This window comes from Aphelocoma coerulescens, chromosome 14 (assembly GCF_041296385.1).
Source record: "Aphelocoma coerulescens isolate FSJ_1873_10779 chromosome 14, UR_Acoe_1.0, whole genome shotgun sequence".
In the NCBI taxonomy this organism is placed as follows: Eukaryota; Metazoa; Chordata; class Aves; order Passeriformes; family Corvidae; genus Aphelocoma; species Aphelocoma coerulescens.
This window is the reverse complement of record NC_091028.1, coordinates 17,041,220-17,064,179: the sequence shown is the minus strand read 5'-3', so window position 1 is coordinate 17,064,179 and position 22,960 is coordinate 17,041,220. Positions and strand designations below refer to the sequence as shown.

The 22,960-nt window shown below is 41.7% G+C and overlaps 2 protein-coding genes across 8 annotated transcripts; one reads left to right on the top strand and one right to left on the bottom strand.

Moving 5' to 3' along the window:
- Positions 1-520: 520 nt before the first annotated feature.
- IL4R (interleukin 4 receptor) lies at positions 521-14,934 on the bottom strand. Of its 2 annotated transcripts, none has more exons than XM_069029689.1 (10): positions 14,833-14,934; positions 11,582-11,695; positions 8,022-8,163; positions 7,001-7,152; positions 5,785-5,939; positions 5,048-5,204; positions 4,174-4,273; positions 3,523-3,592; positions 3,308-3,384; positions 521-3,206 (listed from the first exon to the last, which is right to left on the bottom strand). In XM_069029689.1, the coding sequence occupies exons 2-10, from the start codon at positions 11,649-11,651 to the stop codon at positions 1,079-1,081; spliced, it is 3,051 nt and encodes a 1,016-aa protein (XP_068885790.1). In that variant the 5' UTR covers positions 11,652-11,695; positions 14,833-14,934; the 3' UTR covers positions 521-1,078. The 2 variants fall into 2 exon arrangements, with proteins under 2 accessions (XP_068885790.1, XP_068885791.1); XM_069029690.1 differs by lacking the exon at positions 14,833-14,934 and adding an exon at positions 14,610-14,802.
- A 40-nt stretch (positions 14,935-14,974) lies between these two features.
- On the top strand, positions 14,975-22,749 carry NSMCE1 (NSE1 homolog, SMC5-SMC6 complex component). 6 transcript variants are annotated; one of them, XM_069029672.1, is made up of 8 exons: positions 14,975-15,039; positions 16,122-16,256; positions 18,127-18,248; positions 19,070-19,147; positions 19,885-20,031; positions 20,987-21,103; positions 21,968-22,088; positions 22,533-22,749. In XM_069029672.1, the coding sequence occupies exons 2-8, from the start codon at positions 16,136-16,138 to the stop codon at positions 22,604-22,606; spliced, it is 780 nt and encodes a 259-aa protein (XP_068885773.1). In that variant the 5' UTR covers positions 14,975-15,039; positions 16,122-16,135; the 3' UTR covers positions 22,607-22,749. The 6 variants fall into 6 exon arrangements, with proteins under 6 accessions (XP_068885773.1, XP_068885771.1, XP_068885770.1 ...); XM_069029670.1 differs by having other exon boundaries at positions 14,981-15,043; XM_069029669.1 differs by having other exon boundaries at positions 14,983-15,043; positions 16,106-16,256.
- Positions 22,750-22,960: the final 211 nt, after the last annotated feature.

The window sequence follows — 22,960 nt, the reverse complement described above, 5'->3', positions numbered from 1 at the left end:
AGGAAGCACCACTGGTGTCCCTACGCAGGTACCTCTACTACTTTGCCAACCTGGAAGAGAGATTTGCAGTACCAGTTGCTGTGCTTAGCATTATGGTTTCCTTCCCTATGAATGGCAATACAAACAGAGTTTTCTAAAGGAAAATAAATGTATACATTTCAATAGAAAACCCCCGTTACTTAATGGTTCTTAACTGTTTTATGCCACTGCCAACATACTAGGGTGGAATTTACCACACCAAAATATATAATTATGCTGTAGAGAAGTTGTCAGTAAAACTTCTTGAATAATTATCCAACAAGTATATACGGCCTTTAAGGTGCAGGCTACATTCCATTCTCACTGGACGTGACCAAGAAACCAAAAAAAAAAATCCACAAAGGTAGAGTGTCGGACCACATGTGGATAATTTTTCTGGGAAGAAACACTGCTTAGAAATGTCTGATTCCTTCTACAGCTGCGGAACAAGCTCTACTTGTTTCTACAAGATAAGAAACTAATCACCAATAATAGCACTGTGTAAGTGCAAATGATGGTAATCTTTATTTCAGGTCTTGATTTAGCAGCTATAGAAACATACACCCCGTGCAAGGGCTAAGCACACAGGACAACATCCCCCACCCCAAAAGAAGTAAGTTATGGAAGGTGGCAAGTCAGTCACCTCCCCTTTGGACCTGCACCTATGTCCCACTTTCAGGTGTGCCAGCATGTTCCACATCGCCTTTGTGTGCTTCCCAAGCAACACCCAGCCAGGGCAATAACCACAGGAGCTGTACTAAGAACTCTTGCTTCCTGCAGCTGCTGCTCCCTTTTAGAGATTGTTCACAGCTGGAGACACCAGCTCTGACTTTGTCCCTGGAGAGCTGTGGCTGTCATTGCTGAGTGCTAACCCCAACTGTCCCCAGGGGTCTGCATCATGTCCCAGCTGCCAGTCCCAGGCAGGCATGGGTGGTACAACCCCCTGAATCATAGGTGACCTATAGCAGCCCTCACTTCAGTCAAGATCAAAATAACAAGCAACAATTCAACTTGCCATACAGTTTATTTCCAAAGATTAGTTCAGTCTAGACAAATGTGGCTAGGCTACCTCCATATAGCAGTTGTCCTCTTGGGCAAGGGTTTGCACAAGTTTCATTTTTTTCTCATTCTTCCTGCTGTTTTCCCTTAACAGATCTATTGGGTTTTTTTTAATTGCAAGTGCCAGTCTGGAGTCCTCGCTGTGAGTCGTGTGAGAATCAGAAGGATAGGAGTTACTCACAAGATGACAAGGCAACGCCTTGTCTGAGACATGGAGTTCCAGGGGCTCTGCAGTTTTTCTGTCTAAGTTTAGCCCAATACTGTCCAGTGATGCTGGTAAGCTAGCTGCTGAGCCACAACTTCCCCCTTCTGCATGCTTCAGCACCTCTTCACTTCCCCCTGCATCTCCAAGTTCCCTCAAGTGGTTGTGTGAGTGGCAGTGGAAGCCAGTATTTAGTCTGTTATCACCACCATCTTGCATTACTTTACCAGTAGGGTTAAAGCTTTTCCATTTTGTCCCCTTTGCAGCTCTTTCTCTGCTGTTTAAATCTTGACATTTCATCTCTAACAAATGCAACAGCTGTTCATCTCTGCTGGTATTTTCATCATTGCTATCACCAGACAGCTCATTAGCGCTGTTGATCCAAGGGCTCCCATCACTAGTCTGTGTGTCATTCTCACTAGATGCTAAACCTGGGAAAATGCTGCGGTCAGAACCTTGAACAGTCAAAGACACGCAGTCCTTTATCCTTGGGTCAGGTTCACAGATTGCAGTATCTGGAGGTGCTACACTCAGGTTGTTGCACAGACTAATGAAGGATTCATTTGGTGATGTAGAGATAACCTCATTGTTACTGTCACAGTATAGACCATTACATTTACCTGCACTACCAAAAGGCTGATAACCAGATGGCCAAGGTGCAATAGGGCAAGAAATTATATTGGCTTTCTTTTGAACATTTTTATATATTACTTGCTTATGTATTTCTTCCTCTGATAGAAAAGCTGAAGCACCTTCATTTGCATGTGTGGAGAAAGACAAAAAATCAGTATGTTCTGAACAGGTGTTTGGAAAATCAAGCTCAGTGCTTGATTGAGATCTGTAGTTGTTATAACATGTCTGATTGCTAGCAGGCTGAGCACTTTGATCTCTGCAGCTGCGTTCCAGCGTCTCTGACAACTGTCTCAAAGGCAGTGAGGGACACACGCTTTCAAAGCACGGAGTCAGGCTACTGTTAGCCATCGACTGAAACACGAGGGCATTGAAGCTCTTGTATGCAGAGCTGCTTGGTTCCTTGCATGCAGACACAAGCATATTAAAGCTCCTGTAGGCAGAGCCACAGGACTCCAGGGAGGCAGACAAAAGGGTGTCACAGCTCTTGTAGGCAGAACCACACAACTCCATGGAGGCAGACACAAGGGTACTAAAACTCTTGTCTGCAGGACTGTTTATTCTGTCTGTTTTGGTCCCAAACAAGGATTTATTTGTAGATTCCTGGATCAGGACGCAAGAGTCAAGCTCACTTTCAGAACTACATAGAAAAAGGCTTTGATGAACCATTTGTTGAAGATCTCTTGCATCCAGAGTAGCAGAATTTATGCTGGAGCTCCGATAGCCAGATTCAAAGGATTCTTCTGATAGTTCTGACTCTTTGCTGGCTGTACTACAATTGTAGTCATCTTGAGAGGCTTTGGTGAAAAGGGGAGCTGTATGAGAAATATCACATGGTTGCTGACCCTGAGCTGCACTTTCTTTTGGATTTTGCTGTGATAGATTTTCTGACCCAATGTTCTCTAAGGTTTTCCTCCCAGCAGTGGGGATGTTTGGGCCTTTATTGTCTTGCATGTTATTTTCATCTGCCAGGAGTGCATCAAACATATTAGCTAGTAACTCATTGTGTTCAGGCTGCTCTCTGAAAGCACCGATGCTGCTCTCACAAGGCTCAAACATGGTGATCTGGGTGCCAGTTTCTTCTTGGCTCTCAGTTTCACTGTCTGTTAAACATACACAGATTTCTATAGACTCTTCAACTGGTATTGTATCAGGGGTTAAAACTGCACTGCTGCCTTTTGGCAACCACTCTCCAGACCTGCAGTGGCAACTGCAAGATTTCTCAACATTTCTGATGTTATCTTTTCCCTTGAAGTTTTGGCTTGAAAAACTTCGAGCCAGACAGTTCTTGCAACTTCTGTTTTTGGAAGTCAAAAGGAAAGGACAGTTAATGTTTATGTTACGGGAAACAATTTTATGCTGTAAAGCAGAAGGATTTTTTTTTTTAATCTTACTTACATTTGTTGATCCATATGACTCTGCTTTAAGTCATGGAAAGGAAACTTGATTTCATCAAAGTAGCACATAACTGAAAACTAATAAAGATACAATAAGATTTAGGACTCATATGAATTGTATTTAGAATCCTTTGCACTAGACAGACAATGGAATTTATTACATATTCTACTTCTGATGATCAGGAAAAAGTATTTTTTGCAAAGCTTTTTAATTACCTTGACATTTTTTACAACCAAATGGCTCTTTGCTGGATTTGGGATTTGATCCCACCATTCTTTCTTCACTCTGCAAGAGAAGAATGAAAATTATTTGTTTTGACTGCACTTGGGCTTAATCAGTGTACATTTCTCTCTTCTGTTCTCCTTTCCCTGTTAGGCATCTGCATTGCAGCAACAGAAAGTGCTCATTTTGTGCATCTCCTGCTTTTCATTAAACCAGTGCAAAGATGTTTATGCGTTTGGTATGTAACTGCTCTGCACAATGACAGTCACCTGTTCTTCTAATCATATTTAAAATGATGTGTGAAACAGGATCTCACTTTCACATTACCATTTTAAAAAAATTAAAAGAAATAAAGATATTTAGCCATCATTACTTGGACTCCAGCAAAGACCAGGGTCCAAAACTGACAACCCCCTACAATAACAAGCCTATTCTAGTAAGATTAATAAAGACTATTCAGAAAATGACAGAGTGCAACTGACTTGTGTTTATAAAATCTCTGCTCACAGACAGCTAGATAAAGGTGCTGAGAAAACACAAAATACTAGATTTCTGTGCTACCAGACATTCCAGCTAATCAATAGCAATACTAATATCCGTATAAACTGTTACTCTATAAACTCTGTAAGAAGCAGGATACCTACTTGGTAAAACAGAAGTAACAAATGATGGATCCTGCCATGATCAGTATGCAGGATGTGGGCACAGCCATCTGCAGAATGTCTTCAGCCTTCACCTGGTAATCTGTTAAACAAGCAAATATTTACATGTGAACGTGCATCTAAATGCAAGCACTGGCAATACCAAATTCATTGCTGCTCCGCTGCAGCTTAAAAAAATGCTCTCTTAGAGGATGTAAAATAAAGCTTCCAGCACATAAACAACACACCCCCACAGCTGCCAGTAGTGACGGTGTGTGGTGTGTCAGAGACCGTCTGGCGCAGGTACTGTGGTCAGCTACTGGGCATGTCAGGAGCTGGGAGAGCCAATGTGTACTGCGAGGCCACTGTCAGCTCTTAGGGACAAAGCCTATCACACAGTGCCTAAAATTATCATTGTCACTGTAGTGCAGCTATGTTTCTTGTTCCCTCTGTTGCTCTTCAGGGTTTTTTATAAACCCTCAGACCTCCGATGGTTAAAATACTGCTTAATTTGCAGCCTATATATATATATAGTTCATTTCTACCCACTTCCTCTCACATCAATGTTGCTGTTTAGCTCAAATATCTCTTCTACTTCCCTGTTGTCTACTTCATGAAATATTTATACAGAATAAACACATCCCTTTCAGCCTTTTTTTCACAAGGCTAAGCAATCCAACCTCCCTTGGTCTTCTCTTCCTTAGTTTCCAAAGGAGTTGCCTATCTATGTTTAGTGTCTTTGGAAGCCTTTACAGATGTATTCACATTACATTCAAAATGATGAAGATGATGAGTCCATAGCTCTCCTCCAAGAGAGCAGCAGAGTATGGAAGACTATACCATTCTTTTACCGAGCTGCTATTTCTGACACTATTACCACAGTGAAATTCAACTTCTTCACTCCATTCACTCCAGTAGGCTGGGTAGTCTGTGTAGTTACACCTGAGACTTGCAACGTAATCATAGCCTCTCTTCAAGGACCTTGCAGTAATCTCAAAGCTTTTTGTCTGGTAGTTAATTGCTTTTACAGAAATCTGAAAAGAAAGTGAGAAAGTTTATTTTGATTTCTTTATAAGGTGAAGGGTTAGTGACAGCAACTAAATATCAATAGTGTTGTGTGTTTCAGTGATCTTTCACAAATGAACAAATGAATGACTGTGTATGATATTGCAGTTCATGTCATCAGCGGGTGGTATTTGTTACATGCCCCCATGCACGTTCCTCTACCAGAAGAGGCCCAGTCCAGAAATGCTGGATTACTCAGCAGAGTGTTTGAAGTGCCTCACCTGCTCCACAAAGCCACCAACATCCAGCTTCCTGATGTCTAAGGATCAAATGAAGTTCAGGGAACAGAAGCATTGTATTTTCAATCTCTGCCCTGTCTACTGCAAGCAGCAGACTATTTTGGAGTGGCAGTCAGAAGAGTTTCAATCCTCTGACATCCAGCTGAACCATCCTGGGGACAAAGTGAACTGTGGCAAGTGTGTAATCAGGAACACTGTGGGACTTGCTCTTGCTGGCCCTTATACTAGTATTCATGAAGTGACTTTTTAGAGGACTTTTTAAACCTGAAAGCTCTGGAGACAGAAAATGAAGAGACTGGGTGTCTCTTACCTCTGTTGGGTGCTGCTTCCTCCAGTATTTCACTTCATAGATGACTGGCTGTCCAGAGAGCAAGGATGGAGGAGAGTAGCTCTCCTCCCAACTCAGATTGAAGTTACCATTTTCAGCTTTCTCAATGGCAAGATTTTTGGGGGCCCTCGGCTTAACTGTATGTTAAAAAATACAAAACAGGGTAATGGGAGAGTACTGATAGAGAGAAGCAGAGAGAGAAGTATTCACCAGAGACCAGAATATCATCGTAGTCTATGCACTTAGCCCTTTTCACTATGCTGTAGCACAAGGATAGAGAAGCCAAACCAGAGCAACTTCAGGGTATTCATTAACAAGCACTGATTCTTCAAGCTGCCTGAGCAAACTGAAGGCATGGCCTTTTGGTGCACTGGATGCAGCTTTCACACTGGAGAAACGGGAACAACCTGTGCCCTGACAGTAGCAGCTGTGTGGCAGGGGGGCACAGAGCTCCAATGTCGCAGGCAAGCTGTCCTGGCTCCCTGTCTCTTGGAAATCAATGTGGGCTTCTGCTCATTTGGCAGATAAGCAGCAGCATCAATCAAGTATTCTGAAGAGAACCAGCTCCTCAGCCTGCCTAAGGTATTAAAATGGTTTCTCTAAGTGTTCAAAATGTGACAGGTATAACCAACAAGCATACTGTTCTGACCAAACTGGGGGCCTAGGCAGAGACATGAACTGTGTCTACACTGTCCTGTTTAGGAGCAGTCTCTTTAACTTTTTATCACTGACTGTTAAAATCCAACAGCAATTACTGTAAAAAACCTTCTGCTCATGTAGCATGATTCAACTAGCATGAAAAATCGGAGTACGATAGAGACAGGAATGGGAGGAATTTCAGTAGGGATAGCCTAGTTTCTTTCTAGAAACTGAAAGCAGCATAATTCCTCTTCATCCTATAAGCCACAAATAAAATGCACTAAAGATAATCTAAACCCCCAAACTCCTGCTGAGTTTGCTTGCAGCTGAGAGGGAACAGCTAGAGGAAGAATCACTCTCTGCTTTCCCCATTATATTCATTCCTCAAGAATCTAATCCAGAATAAGGTTGCTAAAACAAATTGATTTTGCATTTAAGCTACCATGACACTTTCCACCTCTGATAAGTAAAAACTGTTCTGGTGACATGAATGAGAAGTTAGCTAAGATTGCAAAGCCTGGAACCAGATGTGCCAGTGACAAAGTAAACAAGTTCTTACCAACAAGGGCTGGTGTAACATTGTAATTCCACATATCAGTCCCATTGAATTGCAGGGCTAGAATATATGTGAGGCCTGATACAAAATAATCTGGATATATTGTGCAAGTGCACCTTAAACTGTCTTTTTCATTCTCAGGAACACACATGTTTCTGAAAAACAGGCACAAAATTATGGGATGTTTAGGAGAATGTGACACACTATTCCTTGAAAAGGTGAAATCAAGTTTCCCAACATGCAGAACTAATCAAAGCTGAGACAAGTCAGTTCCCAGAAATGTTTCCAAGGCAAAACTGAGATCCCCAAACAACCCACCCTCCCTAGACATCCCCTGGATATCTGTATCGCACAAATGAAAAACTTGACAGAAAGGCTAAGGACTGATCCCAAATACAACCCTTTGTCACACTTCAGCCTCTAAAGGAACATACTAACAGCTTGTTAGTACAGGAACAGGCTTATTGCAGTGTATGAGCGAGGTTATTTGAATGTCAGTGTGGTGAAATCATACAGAGAGGAACAGGAGAACCCAGATGCATCTTCTTTTGTAAGAGATGATGACTGGCCCTGCTCAGAACAAGGACAACAGTCTGTGCCTGAACAAGGAGTTAGACTGTATGCAGAGACAATCACCTGCACTCCAGCAGAGAGTATCTTTCACACAGGCTACAGACTGGTGAATCACATAAGATTTCTCATGAAGAAGGTAACATTTTGCATGAAGTTAATGTTTTGTAAACTTCTAAGAGCCCTACCACTCCTACCAGTAGGACTTGATCCCTCCTCTGTACTAAGAGTGCATAAAGTTCTACAGAAGAGTAGACCACCGAACAGGGAGCGCTGTTAATTGCAGAAACCCATTTTACTAAAAAGGAAAAGAATCCATTTTACTTTAAGAAGAATAATCTGAACTACATTTTGTCCCAGACACCTACAGTAGAGGGAGGGAATTAAAGCCAACAGTGGCTACAGGATATATGGAGCCTAACAATGGCAGTGTAACATCTTATTAAACACTTACGACACAGAAGAAGTTTCCTTGCTGTAGCAGAGCAGGAATTCTTTGGAGCAATTAGTTTGTGCAGGCACCTTCCAGTGACAAACCAGCTCTTTGTCATAGTCAGTGAAGCATGCAAATTCTTGTATGTGTCCTGCAGTCATAACTAGAGAAAAGCAGCATACAATGAGAAGCAAGAGAATCAGAAGACCATTGGACTACGCAGACATATCAACTTTTCCATCTGAACAGAGCTGCCACACCCCTACAAATTAAGTGAAAACATTGTTATTTTTTGTGTCTGGGTAAATGTAAAGAGTGGCACTCAGACTGTCTCCACCTTTCTGGAGACAATCTCCACCATCCTGGAGAGGAAGAGTCTGCAGTAGTAATACTGAGATAGAAAGGCACATCTCAGCCAACATAGACTTCCAAAAACAGAAAATCCGATTCCAATAGCCCTATTTAAAACACATAAACATTAAATTACAAAACAGCATAATCCCACCTATTAAATACAAAAGGTTCAAAACCCAAAATGCAGATAATTAACAGTCAGAGCAGGATCATTGCTTACAGTCATGATTCATGCTTTACCTACAATGGTTTAAGCTTCCCAAATGCACAACTTCTGCCTCCCCAGAGCAGCTCCCCAGTGCTTAGAAGATCGTCCTGCCACAGTCTTTCTTCTAGTATATAGCTTTACTTCATCTCACTCAGTACTTCCCCTTCTGTCTTCTACTTGTCATTGTTATGAGAGCATTCAAGACCCAGGAGAAATTAAGTCACACAGAGCCAGGCACTGAGCAGGTATACAAAAGCCCAAAGTCTTTGCACTCCAAATTTATAACTATTTTCACTGGCAGTATTTAAGCAAAAAATAGAATATACAGTTTGTTATAACTGGAAGCGGAAATGGAATACACAATATCCAGTACCCCTTCCAGCCTCGCTTTCCTTTATTTCAATGTGCTCCACATGAGTGATACACAGAATAGAAGAGGAGAAGCTAGGTGACAGTAAGGTCATGCTTTTATTTGGACTAACAGTATGCCAACCATGGTACTGGACCCTGGAATGTGATAATTTCTCAGCAAAGCAGTCAGAAATAGCTAATACTTTTATCATCCAAGACAATTATTTCCCTTTTCTGATGTTTGACTTCTCTTTCACAGGTAAATAATAGCAGTATCTCCCTTTTCTTGCACAAGCTGTACAAATATAAATCCCTTCCTGCTTTACATGTCAATTTCCTGTAAAAAATTTAAAATAGCTTTGACTGGTTTTTTGAATCCTATTAATTAAGATTTTCTGAGAATTTCCAAAAGGATTCTGCTAGGAGGTTTTCTGTGTATGTGGCCCAGTGCATTACCAACTGTCTATGCTGGTCATTTACATTGCAAATTCAAGACTCAGTTACCAGCAATTCACATCCTGCAAGGTCGCTGTCCTTCAGCCACTTCTGCTTCACAAGCTTATTCCTTCCAATGGGTACCTAAATTTCAGATTATTCCTTCCAAGCTTTTTTCTGAAAGTACCTAATTTCATTTTATCTTCCCTACATTTCTGGTTTTCTGTAGTCCACTTGTGTTATTTATTATGATCCAACTTCTGCATATTCTGCTACAGTACAGGATCTGCAAGTGTAAAATGTGATGGTCAGATACCTTGTAGTGGACATGATATATAGCACAATGGGATCTATAAAATTTGGATTCTAAGTTGTCTGATAGATTGACTACTTATAAATCTAGAACTGACTGCAATTCATGGTTTCATTAGTGTTCAAATACTTAGAAAATGTTTTGGTTTAGTTAATAAAGCTACATATTTATCTTGTAGGTAAGAACTATTGCTATTATGTCCTTCCTGGATGGCAGTAGCATGTTAGATTCCTTTTTTTTCTGACCCAATTCTTTAAAACTCATCCAAAAAGCAGCAAGTCAAACTTCTGCAACACTTTAACAGTCACACTCCTTTTTATTTTACAATAATCATTATCCTGTTGATGTTGTTTATATTTGGTTGCCATTTGTAATTTTATTGCTAGTTTCCTTTATTCACTTTAAAATATACTTTTAACAGAAGTACTATCAATTTAAGGCCCTTAAAGATGAATAACATCATTTTTCAATGTGTTAATCATCTTACACTTTCAAGAATACTCCAATTAAATGAAGCTCCTCCTGCTGTGTTAAGCTATGATGACTAACAGTTTTACTTTATCTTGCCATTCAGTGCCCTCATGTCTTTTCAGAACTCTGAATTATATTCTCTGCTCTTTTCCTGTCACCTTCTCTCTTTTTCATCTCTGGTACACCATATTTTTTTTAAAAAGCTCAAATATTTGAGAATTTCCTTTTGAAACCATATACAGTACACGGTTTGTTTTGAGTTTGTGTAGTTAAAAAAGGGAACTGAAATGTTGAATTTCTTTTTTAATCCTCAAAGAGTACACGATGAGGAAGAAACTTAAAATGTGTAATTAACTAGGCAAACTAACCCAAAGAAAACACTATAAAATTAAACTTAGATAAAGATCATTTAGGGAAATCAAATGGTGGGATTACCTAGATCAGACAACCCCGCCAATGTGCTCTTGCAAACCTTGATCCTTCTCATGAATTCAAATTGCACTATTTCATAGTACGTAAGACAGTAGCTATTAAACCTTCTTTTTTAGAGACAGGGTATTTCAAACCGTCTTTTAACTGTTTTGGTTTGCTTCATAAAACAAAACAAAATGAGACCTAAGAAACCATAGACCACTGTAGAACTAGTTAAAAAATACAGAAAGCAAAGTGTGAGATTCATTTTCCAGAAAATAAAACCGCATTATTTAAAACCATTAGTATATATATCTCATTTGTATTTATAATCAAACATCACAAAAGATGCAAGGAAAACAACCCATGTTTATATTCAGCTTCTGCCAACTAAGCCTCATGAAATAACCCTTAAGGAATCAGCAGCACTTGGACTCAATGCATCTGCAGGCTGACAGAACAGTAGCAAGGGACACACTGGAGATCCTGTCCCTTGTCTGTTCCTGCGCAGGTGCCACTCAGAGCTGCAATGTCCTACAGACACAGACTGCCAAATCTGTTCCAATCCAGGCAACTATGTTTTCCAGCTCCGTCACTCTGCAGACTTTGGAGAGCACAAACTGACAGCAGCCCTGCAGGCACAGTTCTGGGAGCACAGCTCCCTCGTGGTCCCACCAACAAGGCGCAGCAGCCAGGAGACACTGAAGCTTCCTGCAGAGCTGCCTGGGCTACGTTGAGACCTTATTCACAGTGAGGTGTCCAGTGCAGATCAGATAGTGGGGAAGGAGGAGATGGCTTTCCAAACCTGTTTCTCCTTTCTGTAAATTTATAATTTTTCTTGCCCACATAGAAAAGGCCAGTATAAAGAAAAAAAAACCTAAGAATTTTTTCTACTACAGGGATATTTCTGACATTTGAAGTTACAAATTTTATAGTAGTTAATTAGTTAATTAGTGGTAACAGCGTTACCTAGTGGTTGTGGAAAAATGCTGTCAATAAAATCTTCAGTATAATAATTTAAAATATTGATGCACATACCTTCATTTGTTGTACATGAAAAGAAAAGGATCCACAGGGTATATGTTGCAGCACTTGGGAGTCTTGCCATTATTGACACTGGTCAGGTTCAGTAGGAAAAACTGTGCTGCAATTCTGCCAACAAAAAACATAATAAGCTTACATCCCTGTGTCAGTTAAGGTAAAAGTGTAGTTTTTCCTACCACTCTGCTAGATGTTAGAATTCAGATCCCCTGCTGTACCTGTTTCCCACCTCTGTCCCCTAAAATTAGCTCATGGAACAATGAGACATGTAGAAGAATAAGAATACAAATGATCTAGAAGACTTTTCTGCAAAATTTAAATTACAGAGGATATGGGACTGACATTGGCAGTGGACTGAAAGGTGCTAGTATGTGGGCGATTAAAAGAGTAAGCACTAGACCAAAATCAGTGACATTGTCACCAAAGCCCTATGATTCCACTCAGATAACTAAAAGAATTTAAGAATGAAGTGTCTGATCTATTGACTAAAATGTTTTCCCAAAGTCCTATCACCAATACCTTGACAATCTGAGTATCTTAAAAAAAAAAAGTTAGCAAAGAACTCTGAGCAGTGCTCCAACAGAATGCAGATTCATTAAAGCATGAAATAATTAGAAGCTGTAAAACACATGCCTAATCATGATATAACCAGCACAACTTTGGAGAAGGAAAATAATGCAGCTTTTATGTCCCTAAGCATAGCAAAACTGTCTAGGTAAATTGAAAACAGATGAAATAATTAATTTCTTAAGAAATTAAAGAAGAAATTAAAAAGACTGAAAAATAGCAAGTGTCCCCAAGATTTTTTTACCAATGTAGCTACTTAATGCCTAAGATATGGCTACCAGCTTTCATATCACTACAAATGGATGCGATGCATTTAAAATTCTGGTAAATTTGTAGGTGAAGTCACGCTAACTAATATGCTTTTGGTTTTGCATTCAGTATAAAGAGGGATAAAATTTGTTCAGCAGCACATTGTTAACACATAACCCTTAGGTCCCTTCCTCCCATGCTTTTGGAATTTTCTAACCTCCATGTCTGGACAGAGTGTTCTTGCTGCCTGCAAGCTTCAGATGTTCTGTTTACACCTGTAGAGCTCCCAGGTAGTACGCTAGTTTTTATTTCAAAGCCTCATGATTCTCTCTGTGTGACGAGGAGAGGAGAGGAGAGGAGAGGAGAGGAGAGGAGAGGAGAGGAGAGGAGAGGAGAGGAGAGGAGAGGAGAGGAGAGGAGAGGAGAGGAGAGGAGAGGAGAGGAGAGGAGAGGAGAGGAGAGGAGAGGAGAGGAGAGGAGAGGAGAGGAGAGGAGAGGAGAGGAGAGGAGAGGAGAGGAGAGGAGAGGAGAGATCTCCTTCAGCAGGTGAATTGTGTTGGGTGTTCTGCAGAAGCTTGGTCAGATTCTGAAGTAGACAAGACACCACTGAAAGGTATTTGTGGATGGCAGTTCAATACTCTCTGCCCCAAGCCAACCACAGCAGCAGAACCACATTTCATGTGTCTAACAGGTGAGTCTGTCTGTCTGAAAATATCCATCTTAGAAGTTAAGGGATAAGGACATTGTTAGTGAAAATAGAACATCAGATTGGAGACTCTTCCGTGACCTTCTCTGCGGCAGTTACTACTCATCTAGTAATGAAGGACAAACCTGAAAGACAAATTTCTCATAAGAACTTGAGAAAACTATTACTCAAGAGCTGACTTTTTCAAAATCTGAGAATAGATGAAATGTGAATAAGGACAGTAATACATTTTTTTTAAAGAACACAAGCGCCTTTTTTGCTGCTCAGAAAAAAAGAGCCAACTGCTCCAGCATAAAAAAAATTCCTTCATTTCCCCTTTTCCTGGAATTCTCAAGAGAGGAAGCATTTCTTCTCCACTGTTAGGTAATACTGCTGCATGACTGGAGTTCCAAGAAACTCTTAAAACTCTTACAACTTTGGAGAGAATCCTGAACCATGTAAGCATGTCCAAAGGAGCAGATGGCAAACCAAAACCATCTTTTCACAGTAGAATGGATCTGCACATGTGAATGAAAATGGAGTTAAGCCAGAGTTTTAATGAAACTGCAAAAGGAGAAAAATTTAAAACATCCACAGCTCTTCTGCCTGTTTCCTCTTAAGTTTTTCATTATACCAGACAATGACATACCAATTTTTAAAAAGTATGTAACACATACAGACAATACTAAAATTGCAACAAACCTAGTAATCCCAATATATTTGAGGAAAGTAAATTGTAAAGACATAAGTGACTTCCCCAAAACTAAGAAAGAAATCTCTGTAGGGGTTAGAAGCAGATCTACATGATTACTGGTACAAGCTACATGCTTTGATCACTTAACCTTTCTGTTTCTTGAAAAAAATATGATGTGATTAAAGTGATTTCATTTACTTTCAAGAAAAACGGTACTAACTTTTGGTCTGGTCTTCTAAGGAAATGAGGGTCATATTTCATTAACAGCTATGATCTGCAAAACTGTTATGTGCAAAGAGTAATTCCTGCCCAAACCAAGAGATCAGATATTACACAAGACTGCTTAATGCACCGTTGCTGCAATTGTACAGTTGAAGCCTGTTTAAAACTGGCTCTTTTTAAAACTGAGGCACATCTTGTCTTACGCTCTAGTTTAAAGCACTGGCTGTAAACGCTGAATAAAATGAGACAAGCGGTACATGGCAAAACAAAAGGTTCACCACCAGATTCTGTATCAAACCTTGAAAAGAAAACCCGTGCAGAGTGTAATGCCTTCTGATGAGAAACCGCTCCCTCTGAAGCCGCGTTGAGCCCCTTTCCGGGCGCTCAGCACTAACCGGTCCGAAGTTCTGCGGGCCTCCGGGCACAGGGGGGGCGCACCCCGAGCCCCGTGCTGGGCACGGCCGGGAACGGCTCCGGCCGGGGACGAGGGCCTGGGATAGGCGGGGCTGCTGCGCCCACCGCCCAGAACGTCCGGCGGGAACGACACTTCGGAGAATTATACCACTTCCGTCTAAAATATTGTAAAAGGAGCACCCGAGTTAAACAACCTCAAGGAAAGAGAAGCGCTTCTGCTCGCGGGCTCCAGCCACAGCCGCCGCACAGGACGGGCCCCGGGATCTCCGCACGGCCAAGCTCCGGAGGGAGCACAAACCTTCCGCCCTTCCCAGAACCGGCACGGAGAAAAACACAGACCGCACAAACGGCGCGCCAAGCGCAAGTAACGAGAAGGAGCGGGTCCTGACGCCGGGAGGAAGGGGCCGCCGGACGTACCTTGTCTCGTCCGGCCCCCGCGCCGGGCTCCGAACCCGGGGGATCCCAACCCCGTACACGACGCCGCTCCGGACCCAGCCCGACGCCATCCGCCCACGGACAACGATCGTCCGGGGCGGGGCCGGCGCGGGGGAGGGGCCGGGAGGGAGGCGGGGCGGGGCCATCGATGGCAGGCGCGCGCAGCCATCGCGGTGCCGGCGAGGACAGGCAGGTGCGGGGGCGGCTTGAGGCGGGGAGAGGGTGGTGGTGCGTTGGGAGCTCCGGGAAACTCCGGTGGGTTCCGGTGAGCCCCGGCGGGTCCCGGCAGGTCCCGGCAGGGCCCGGCAGGGCCGAGGGCCGGGCAGTTTTTCGGGCCATTGCCTTCGTGGGCTGCGGCTGGCCCAGGGCCGCGCGGGCGGCGAAGCGGCGGGGCCAGAGCTCAGCCAGAAGCGGACAGTCGGTCGGTGCGCTGGTGCGCAGGGAATTTCCTGAGCTGCCTTTAGTTAGTTCAGGCGTTCTTCGAAACCTGTAGAGGATTATTTTCGGTCCAAAGTCACCCGCTCTGACTGACTGTGTTCAAATCAGGCTGTGTGGGGAGTAGGAGCTTTATCCAATGTAGAAACACAGATGGTGTGTCACCCAACACTGTTATTTTCAGGTTTGGGGGATGACAGTGTTGTAAATACCGTAGGAGAGGGTAACGGTTAATGGAACGCTATGTAACGGTTAGTGGGACGTTGAGAGCTCTCTACCCACCGTTCGTAACAAGTCAAACCGGCCCAATCCAGTTTGCTCAGCAACGTGCTGTGCAGCTTCGATGAAAACCACACCGTATAGAAAAGATCATTATCAAAGTTTAGAGGCTTAGTGAGCACCAGGGGTGCCTAAAGACCCTCCAAGAACACAGTCTGAGACTAACTGTGCAGACTCAAGCGACTTAATATGTATATCACCTTGAGCCAACTATGCACGTTAAGTAGGAGTCATTCCTCTGTGTATCCAGTGCTGCAATAAAATTTTGCTTGCTTCTTATTACTGCATTGGTGTTTAGGAGTTTTATTCCCGATTTTGGGTGACAAAAATGCCTATGTTGTTCTTTTCTGTAGCTAAAACTAGTTGGGCTTTATCTCTTGCACCCTTCCAGAACCTCAGAGCTGGTCACCCTCTGTCTTCTGAGGACGACCTTGGGATCTGCTTTTTTTGCTCTCATTCAGTGTAATAGAGTTTAATGGAAATCTTGTGTACACTTGGACTGTGTATTCTTAATTTCCATGAACATGTGCATTAATTTCAGCTTAAACCTTCTGCAGCCTGGTGAAACACCATGATGGCAGCTCAGATGACTGATGCTCATCGACGGTTCTTGCAGGTTCTGATGTCTAATGGAATAACAGAAGGATCAGAGGCCAGGAAAATACACCAGCACTGCTGTGAAACTGATAAAGGTGTGTCTGTCTTGGTGATGAAAGAACTGGGTTTTTTTCATGGTGCAGCTTACAAATAATTTGATTTCTGAAGGGCACGGACCAGCTAAAAAAAGTTTAAAAACTGTAATGATATGAGTGTTCCTTCTCTTTCCTGAAAGATAAAATAACATAGCAATGAGTAAACTAACTTCTAATCAGGCCAGATTTGTATATAGTACTTTTTATTTTATCAACGTTGTTTATAGGTTATACATATAAATAATTTAAGAAAAATTTTTAAAAGTACTGGAAGTACTTCACTATAGTGAATGCTTTTAAGTAAATGCACTTCAGTTATTTCTCTCAGGTGTTGTGGGAGAAGTGACTACTGCAGAAACATTTTGGTGAGGATGAGATGAGGTTTCCTGGTGAATTGCTGTGCTTTTTTCCCACCTCACCTGCACTATATTGTCCATTCCAAGTCCTGGAAGCTCTGCTCCGGAGTGTCCCTGTGCCATCTCACCATGCTACCCACTCTGCAGGGACTCTTCTGGTTTTCTGTCAATTTGTACCTACTTACCCATAGATGTAAGGTCAGAATGAAGTAATCTATTTGTGTGTCTCTTGAGTCAGGAAGTATAACCTGACCTACTTCTTAGATGCTAAAATTGTGAAGCGCAACTTTTGGTGTGCTCTAACCCCTATTCATTTTTTATGGAGAGTTTTTATCCCTTTTTTTCCCACATAAGATCTACTGGAACAGCCACTCATCTCACATTAAAATATTAGAGCTGTTGTACAAAAGAGTATTCTGCTATCTTTCATCTTTTACCCTCTGAGATCTGTCACTAAAGCTTCTTGACTGCTGTGTGCAGTGTTTCCTGTTGACAGAGACTAAGCAGGTGACAAAATTACACTTAAATATTGTACTTACTTTACTTAGTACTTATTGTACTTACTTTTTATTGTTCTTGCTGTTTGTTGGCTTTGTTCACTAAAGGAATCATGTATCAGAATCAGGAAGTCCTGGCCAGGAGCATCCTGTGAGTGCTGTTTGGCACTGTGGTGTATAGTGCCATGGGGTTTGGGAGTGGGACCTTGGTTCAATGCTGTTATGTGAGCGAGGGGCTCCTGTGACTGAGAACAGGATTAATTTAGTGATAACTGGTTGTATTTTTGGGACATGAATCATTTATCTAAAATTACAGAGCTGTTACTTAGCTTGGGTTTTTAAACCATAGACTGGTGAAGGCAACAGGAGTGTTGCCACTGACAAAATCTTGTTTTGGATGGACATGAGGGTTGTGCTGGTGCTGTGCAGGCAAGAGCCATCACATGCGCTTCCACAGAATGACTCCAAAGTCCATCTTAATTATGTGTATGAGAAAACACCTGCTAGTATTTACTTGGTTTATAGAACATGACTCAAGATACTGTGTTTCTACAACACTAGAATTTTAGGTTTTCTGATATGTAACTTGATCACTTATATGCCAGTTATTTGTGAAACAGAGCACACAGAAACAAGAAATCCCTTGCGTGTAACGGAATTCAAGTCAGTGTATTTTTCTATCGTGCATAATATTTTTTGCCAGTCGTGTTTTATTTTCAGTTTAGCTTAGTTCAAGTCACTGTAATTATTGGATTAGTACCATGGATTCCCTGAAACGAGGCAGAGTGTCTGGACTCTGTCAACTGATTTTAAAGGGGCTGAGTGTCTCTTAGGGCCACGAGACAGCAGCACAAGGAAGTGATATGTCTGCTGAATAGAACAGTTTGAATTCCTGTTTGAATTCTGTCTCACAGTTTTAGCACTTTTACTTGGGAAAGATGTTTCACATAAAAAGATCTGCCTGATCTGTAGTTGTTTGACTTTTCTCTGTATGTGGTTTTTCTCATTAATTTTCAGTTTACTACGCACACGATAAACTGGACGATTTCATCAGCACTATTAATAGCCACCTGCAGCCTTTGTTTATGCAGATCCGGAAAGGACTATCGGAAGATGATGGGAGAGCACATTATGCTGTAGTAGGTACCTGCTGTTTGTGTGGGGCTGGCAGTGGCTGCAGGAGCTGCTGGGAGGATAAACTGCCATAGCCCACGTGTGTTGGAATAGGACATGGCAGCAAGGACAACAGCAGTGTTGGAGTTACTTAGCATAAACATTGCTTAAGTGCTGAAGTGAGATTCCTTTACCAGAGGAGACTTTCTTTCTTGAGACAGATTTTTAAACTAGAAAACACAGAGAGCTGTCCAACATTAGTTTTCTTTTTCTCCCACTCAAAAATCAACCTAGCACAAAAGGGTTGTTGAGGAGTGGCCTATAAGAAGTTTCCCCAGATGACCTACAATGTGCACATCAGAGAAGGAAGGTTATCTAGTAATTTCCAAAGGCCATACAGGAGGTATTCTAACATTAGCTGCTGCTTTTAGACTTTCCTTTTGCCAGTTAAGTTGAGCTAACAGGTAATAGTAGTAGCATGTGCAATAAGACTAGAAAACATGGGCAACTGTTTTTCACAGTGAACAAAAAGGTGACTGATAGCATAGTTTCTGCTGCTGTCTTGCACTGGGCCTGGTGTGAGGTGTCAGCTCTGCTGCAGCACTCTGTCAGTTCTGGGAGCTTGGGTTGTTGAATGGCTTTGCCTGGGCAGAGGCAGCTGTGGAGAATTTGTGGTTGGAAGATCAGGGGTTGTAAAGAAAGAACTTGAATATGATCAAGTGCCCCTCAAAGAACTAACATTTATGTTAATTGTAAGATGATGTATTCTTTACCTCAGAGGGTCCTTTACAGTTTCTGGTATACAACTACAATGGCACTTTTGTATATCAGTTTATTTTTTTTTTAGGTGAATTTGGCGGAAACTGAAGTAACTAAAATGGCATCTGACTATACAGAAATTGAATTAGAATTGTTCAGAAAAACAGTAAGTATGTCAGTTACCACTTAGTAAATCATATTATTTGGGAAGTTATCATCTTAAAATTAATGAAAATGGAAATGAATGGAGATGTGGTTGAGGAAGTAGTTGCCATTTTACCTAAATTTATCTGAGATTAGATGGGTGGGGTGGGCGGGGATGAAAGTGTGTGCAAGTAATGATTTGCTCTTGTAAATCAGTTATGGGTAAGGCAATATCAGCACCAGGGAAGGGCTCCTTGCGGTTAGGGACACAACACACCTGCTTTTAGTTACACAAACAAAAGCAATTTGTTCATGATTTTCAGTCATGATTGTTGAGTTTTTCACTGGCTTCCGTAGTTTAGTCATATGCAGTAGTTTTTAATGCTAGTAACACACAAAATGAATTTGCTGATTTGAATATAAACATTTGCCTATGGTTATTGAGGTTTTTCCTGAAAAGAACTTCAATAAAGAGCAGATAAAAAGAAATGGATGTCTCACCGCTGTGTCCAGGGGTCCCTGAATGCACTTAGGCAGCTCTTCTATTTGTGGAAATGTTTTCTTTCCAGAGATGGAAACTGTCAAGGGGACAATGATTGTTTCAGCTTTTGGCTTTTTTTTTACAATTCTGGTTCAAGCCATATACTGTAGTATCTCTCACTTACATGGATGCTATAAAAATGCACATCAGCACGTTACTATAAGGTATGTCTGCCTAATTGCAGTATTTCTAATACTTGGTAATGTTTCTTCCTGTAGATGGACCTAATAATTTTATCAGAAAATGGCTTTGCCTCATCTACAGATATTTTAAACTTGGCAGACCAATTTAAGACAAAGAAAATGAAGAAAAAGGAAGCAGAACAAGTGCTGAAAGTTTTTGTGGAGGACAAGTGGCTCTCTGAGGTAACTGCATTCAAGTGTTCGTAGTTCAGTAGATCCAGCCACCATGTTCTTATGGATGTGGTAGCTGAAACTGGAGGTCTTCTTGAATGACTGATGGCAAAAATGGTCTTATGGGGCCCATGCTTATTGCTGCTCCAGTGATTTTTGCAGAAAAGGAAGGAGACTTACAAGGAAGAAGTCCTTGAGTAGGTCTGTGCAGGACTATATGGTTTCAATTTCTTGTACCTGAGCCAGGTGGGTTCATGCGTCCAGTCCTGCCCAGTGACACACGGACATCCTTTGTACACAACAGCACAGCATCCTTCAACCTGGAACAAGAGCTGGGGAAAGCTCTTCACAGTGATCAGTGCTGTTAGTTACGTTTACAATTTCCTGAAAAGGAGTAAGGCCAGACCTGTTGAAAACTCCTCTACCAGAAATGCATGGGCCACTGTGCACATGGTTACACCTGTTTTATTTTATGAGGGAGCAGTGGAGATGAGCTCACCATGTGGACACTGCAATTGCTTGCTAAATGAGACCTTAATCCCTTGTCTGCTGGAGTAATTGCATCATAGATCTCCAGCCTGCTGCCACACAGTTACTTGCATGTTAAGTTGATTTGACAGAGATTTCCAAAGATACCTCAAGCAGGAAATGCCTAGATTTTCTTGAAAGCTGGGAGAATTTTCTCTAATATATAAATGGAGAGTCCCAGAACAGCATGCCTCTGTTAAGGCACACATGCTTGCTCATCTGTGCTTTTCAAGGACTAGATGTCTGTTAAAGGTGTAGGATCTTTATTCTGCTCATCTAAAGCAAAGGGGTTCTATTTCAAAAGTGTTCTGGTATTGCATTGTACCAGCACAATAGTTTCGTGACGGTAGAAAAAAGTGGCTTGTTAATAAGTGGTTAGCAGTCAAAAAAGGTAAAAGGAATTAAAAGAAATTCCTCATCTCAACACTTGTTTCCTTAGAAAAATGGAGAATATACTCTGCATACTCGTTGCATAATTGAGATGGAACAGTACATTCTCAGCAACTACCAGGATGTGGCAAGGAAATGTAACATCTGTCACAGCCTCGCCATCCAGGTAACATGTTTTACCACCTCCTCCAGTGGACTTGTGTCATCATAGCTGAGGTTTGTGGTACTTTCCCTTGGGTAGTAGTAGGCACTGAAAAATCTTGGTCTTGTAATCTGGTCATGGTGCTCGTGTATTCTGAAAAAAAAACTTTTTTTTTTTTTTTTTTTTTCATTTCAGGCATTTTATCTTCTGTCTTTAGAAATAAAATTGTCTTGGAGCAGTGTCTCCAAGTATAAGGTTAGGGAAAGTGCACTCCTGCAGTGAGGATCGTGGTTGTGCTGTCTGGCTTTCCAAACCAGCATGTTAGAGATGAACCCCTGATGCTGAAAGAGATTTAGCAATGAGGTGTTAGCAGTGTCCTCTTTGGGTCTTACCAGCAGATGTCATCGTGTGACACATTCATTCTTGGTCCTGGGATTTTAATTCAGGAATTGCTTGTGTTTGAACCTCAGAAGGAGCACATGTGCTATGTAGAGCATGCTAAAGCACTGTGTTTTGATAACTGGGACATTACCAGTTCAGTCTTAAGTAGTTACAGCCTGGATTCCTATTCCAAAACTGCTATGTTTTCTTGCTCTGTGAGCCTGCATCTTCTGATCTGCCCAACTAACATGCTTCCATGTTACTTTTTCCATCCTAATTGGTCTCCTTTATTGCACTGAAACTGTTGTCTTTCAAGCTAGATTTTGTCCATATACCTCCTTTTAAAAACCCTTTACCACCTTTGACTGTTGAGTGTGTCCACCACCTGTATTGTGGGAACCATTCTTTGGAACAAAGCGTTGCATATCTGCTGCCCTTTGTAACAACTTTCTCTTAAATTGAAGGACAGGTTAGAAAGATTTTCTGAATCAACACTCCTGATTTCAGAGCCAAGTATGTGAATCCTGTGGAATTGGAATGCACTTACCTTGTGTCAGAAAGTACTTCAGAGCTCAGGCTGAACCCCGCTGTCCCAAGTGTAATGAATTCTGGTCTTGTGACATCCCAGGTACCAAGCAACCTATTTTTAAAAAAATTGAATGTAATAATACTAGGGAATGGGCTGTGATGTTCAGTGGCACTGGCTGTATTATTTGTAACTGTGAGTATCAGCCATTTCTGACTTCAGTGGTATGTTTCAGACACTAAACCACACATAGGCAGTATTGAGCCCCCACAGTGCCCAAAGAGTGCCACAGGGGCATAGAAGACCCTGGGCATGTTTTTTTATAACTATCTTTAGGAGGTGGGGGGGAATAGAGACACAACTATGACACTAAAACTTCTGGAAATACCAAGCTTCTAAGAATCTCTTTGGAATTCCTCCATTTGTCCAGGGAAATGGGACATTGTGAACAGCAACATGGGAATACACAAAGCATTTTCAAAAGGGAGGTTATACAGTATTATTCTTTTTTCTGTGTTGTCCATTAACCTTTAGCTTTCTTTGCAGGGATGAGTCGGATGGGCTCCCAGACCCACCACAGAGCTCCATTCTTGGCCCTAGATGATGCCAGTAAAACTTGATGACAGTGACATCTGTTTGCCCCTACTCTGGCAGAACAGCCAGACTGTATTGTATCCATTAGTAACAGTGGTCAGTGTACTTATTTTCTGAAGTTCTAAGGATCTTAAAATAAAACTGTCACTGACCTCCCTGTTCACAGTAACACCTGCCTTCCTGTTTTGTGTTTGTAATTCTCCATATTCTTGGGTTGGGACTCTCAGTGCATGTTTGGGGATGAAAGATGCAAATGTTTTAGTTGGTCCTGCAAGCTGATTTATGCAGCTGAACTCTTGAAAGAAGCCTTTCTCAGCAAGTGCTCCCTGTTTGTACAGGGACAGTACAAATTCAGGTGCACAGTAGAAATGACACCTGCT

Bases quoted from the DNA above. Each gene is read 5' to 3' on its own strand.
- IL4R (XM_069029689.1), bottom strand. From the start codon at position 11,651: ATGGCAAGACTCCCAAGTGCTGCAACATATACCCTGTGGATCCTTTTC. The intron at 7,153-8,021 runs GTAAGTGTTTAA...CCTGTTTTTCAG, and splicing joins AAGGAAACTTCTTCTGTGTC to AAACATGTGTGTTCCTGAGA. The intron at 3,385-3,522 runs GTAATTAAAAAG...TATCTTTATTAG, and splicing joins TGGTTGTAAAAAATGTCAAG to TTTTCAGTTATGTGCTACTT.
- NSMCE1 (XM_069029672.1), top strand. From the start codon at position 16,136: ATGATGGCAGCTCAGATGACTGATGCTCATCGACGGTTCTTGCAGGTT. The intron at 16,257-18,126 runs GTGTGTCTGTCT...ATTAATTTTCAG, and splicing joins CTGCTGTGAAACTGATAAAG to TTTACTACGCACACGATAAA. The intron at 21,104-21,967 runs GTAACATGTTTT...TCCTGATTTCAG, and splicing joins GTCACAGCCTCGCCATCCAG to AGCCAAGTATGTGAATCCTG.